A 2,398-nucleotide genomic window follows, 5' to 3' on the forward strand; every position below is an offset into this window, starting at 1 on the left:
GACAGAGAGACAGAGAGTGAGAAATCACCCCCCCCGGGGGGGGGCTGGCCACGCTGCAAACCCTTCTCCTCCATTCTTCTCTCAGGATCTTGGGTACGCACGCATACGTGCCCAGCATGAGTTTAAGCCACTGGGTCCGGGATTCAAACTGCAGTCGACTACTTGGCAGTCCAGCGACATAGCCGTTATGCCAACTGCTGGTCCCACTTTGCCCATTTTTAAATATCCTTATATGTATTCTGGATACCAGTCCTCTATCAGGTATATGATTGTCAAAGGAAACTCAAGCACTCTCTTCCTCCCATTATAGATTTATTTTGCTAGCTGTGCTTTTGGAACAGAGGATATCAGGACCTCAGGAGGCTACTTCCAGCTGGCCAATATCTTCTATGGCCTTAACAAGTTGGACTTGGCAGACACGTTGTACACCAAGGTGAGCTGGGGAAGGTGGGGGTAAGCCTTGACACTGAGGCTTGGTATCTTATAATTGGTGTCAGACCATTCATGAGAAATATCTCATAAATTAGTCTCAGAGACACAAAGAGACTGGCCCAAGATTACATAGCCCAATTAATGATATAGTAGTTCATTTTTCTTTCTTTCTGTATCTTTACCGCCAAAACAGACTAATTCTTAGCATCTTTAGGGTGGCTAACAAATAATGAATGATGAGTCGATAAGAACCAGAACCCTCCAGATACATGTGAGCCAATGTAGGCATATTGAGGTGCAGTAGGGAAGGAGAGATTATCAAGGGAAATTTATTGCTGCAAGCTCCTGTCAGGGGATTATAAAATGTTTCCAGTATACTAAAATGTCAGTCATTCATACAGTGACACCTCACTTGGCAAGCAACAGATAGAGGCTCCCAAGCTGTGACTGTTGATTGATATTTTAGGCCCATTTCTTAGGAAGAGGCATTTCGGTGCAGCTGGAAAACAGGGAGCTTGGGAGTCAGACAGATCTGTGCCACTTAACAGTGCTTACCAAAAGTCAAGTGAGATCTTAACTTCTCTGGGTCTCAGTTTGTTTACATGCTAAATGGAAATAAGATTATTACATCTATTGGCTGTCATGAGGCTGTAAAGGTTTAGCTGGTAGGTGCTCCACAAATAGTGGCTATTGTTATTAGACCCCACTGGAGTTGCTCCAGATGATCTGCCACATTCCTTATCACACTCACTTTGGCCAGCTTCATTTGGGCTCCTAGGATCCCCCTGCCTCCAGGCACAGTAAAAGAGGGAGCCCCCAGACTATCAGGAAACTTGGCCAGACCCGCTGCTCTCCCCACCCTGCTGGTCCAGCAGCTGAGGTCTGGCCTGCTTGTCTGATTGCTGTCTCCTTTCCCAGCAGGTCTCTGAGATCTGGCATAAATATTTGAATGATCACTATCAAGTCCTCTCACAGGCTCGCGTCCAACAGATAGATTTACTGGGCAAACGATTTGAGAATGACACTGGCTTGGGTAAGTGACAGTTCTCTGCAGGAGCAAAGAACCCTGCCTACACACAGGCCATGCCTTAACAGGGAGAACAGCTGTCCTCATCATGGAGCACATCCATGCCATAGTCCCCATCTTGCTGATGGGAAAACTGAGACTTGGAGATCAAGGAGCTTTTACCAAGGGGAACCAAAAAAAAACCTCATGAGAGTACCCTGGGGTTTCTACAGAGTATCTGTATTAGTCAGGGTTCTCCAGGGAGGCAGAACCAATAAGGTATATGTATAGAGGAGAGGGGAGTATTGGAGAAATGGTGACCATGGCAGCTGAAAAGTCCCACAACAGGCCATCTGCAAGCTAGAGACCCCAGGATGCTGGTAGCACAGCTCTGTACAAATCTAAAACCCTGAAAGGCAGGGAAGCCCCTGATGTAATTCTCTCCGTCTGAAACCAAAACCCTGGGGATGGGGGACACCGATGGAAGGCCTAGAGTCCAAAGGCAGGTGAGACCTGAGTTCTGATGTCCAAGGCAGAAGAAACTTATCCCACTCTGTCTCAAAAGAGACACCTCCATCTTCTGTATTTGTTCTCTCTGGGACTCTTATTGATTGACTCATGCCCTTCCACATTGAGAGTGGAGAAGGTGTTTTGTTTTGTTAATTTTTTAAGAATTATTCTATTTAACTTTACTTATTTATTATTATTATTATTATTATTATTATTATTATTATTATATTTTGACCAGAGAAAGAGAGAGAAAGTGAGAAAACAGGCCACAAGTTCCAAGACTTGAAACATGGTCAGCCATGTGGGAGTCCAGTGTCTTTAACCACTACGCCACCTGCCAGCCCCCAAAGGTGGAACAGTATCAAGGTAAGGCTTTAAAAATGAATGATTTGGGGACCATCAGATGGTATAATGGTTACATTGCTGGACAGCCACTGGACACAGCTCCAG

General features: G+C 45.4%; 1 protein-coding gene across 4 annotated transcripts in view; it reads left to right on the forward strand.

Moving 5' to 3' along the window:
* Positions 1 to 2,398, forward strand: part of ZMYND12 (zinc finger MYND-type containing 12) — a 25,612-nt gene that overhangs the window by 12,781 nt on the left and 10,433 nt on the right. For 3 of the 4 annotated variants that reach the window (XM_006164908.2, XM_014582737.2, XM_014582738.1), the window contains exons 5-6: positions 311 to 433; positions 1,351 to 1,465. In XM_006164908.2, the coding sequence (XP_006164970.1) occupies positions 311 to 433; positions 1,351 to 1,465 (238 nt within the window). The remainder of the gene's footprint in view (positions 1 to 310; positions 434 to 1,350; positions 1,466 to 2,398) is intronic. The other variant, XM_006164909.2, reaches the window with a different exon arrangement.

Source organism: Tupaia chinensis, unplaced genomic scaffold (genome assembly GCF_000334495.1).
Source record: "Tupaia chinensis unplaced genomic scaffold, TupChi_1.0 Scaffold143758_1, whole genome shotgun sequence".
Classification (NCBI taxonomy): Eukaryota; Metazoa; Chordata; class Mammalia; order Scandentia; family Tupaiidae; genus Tupaia; species Tupaia belangeri.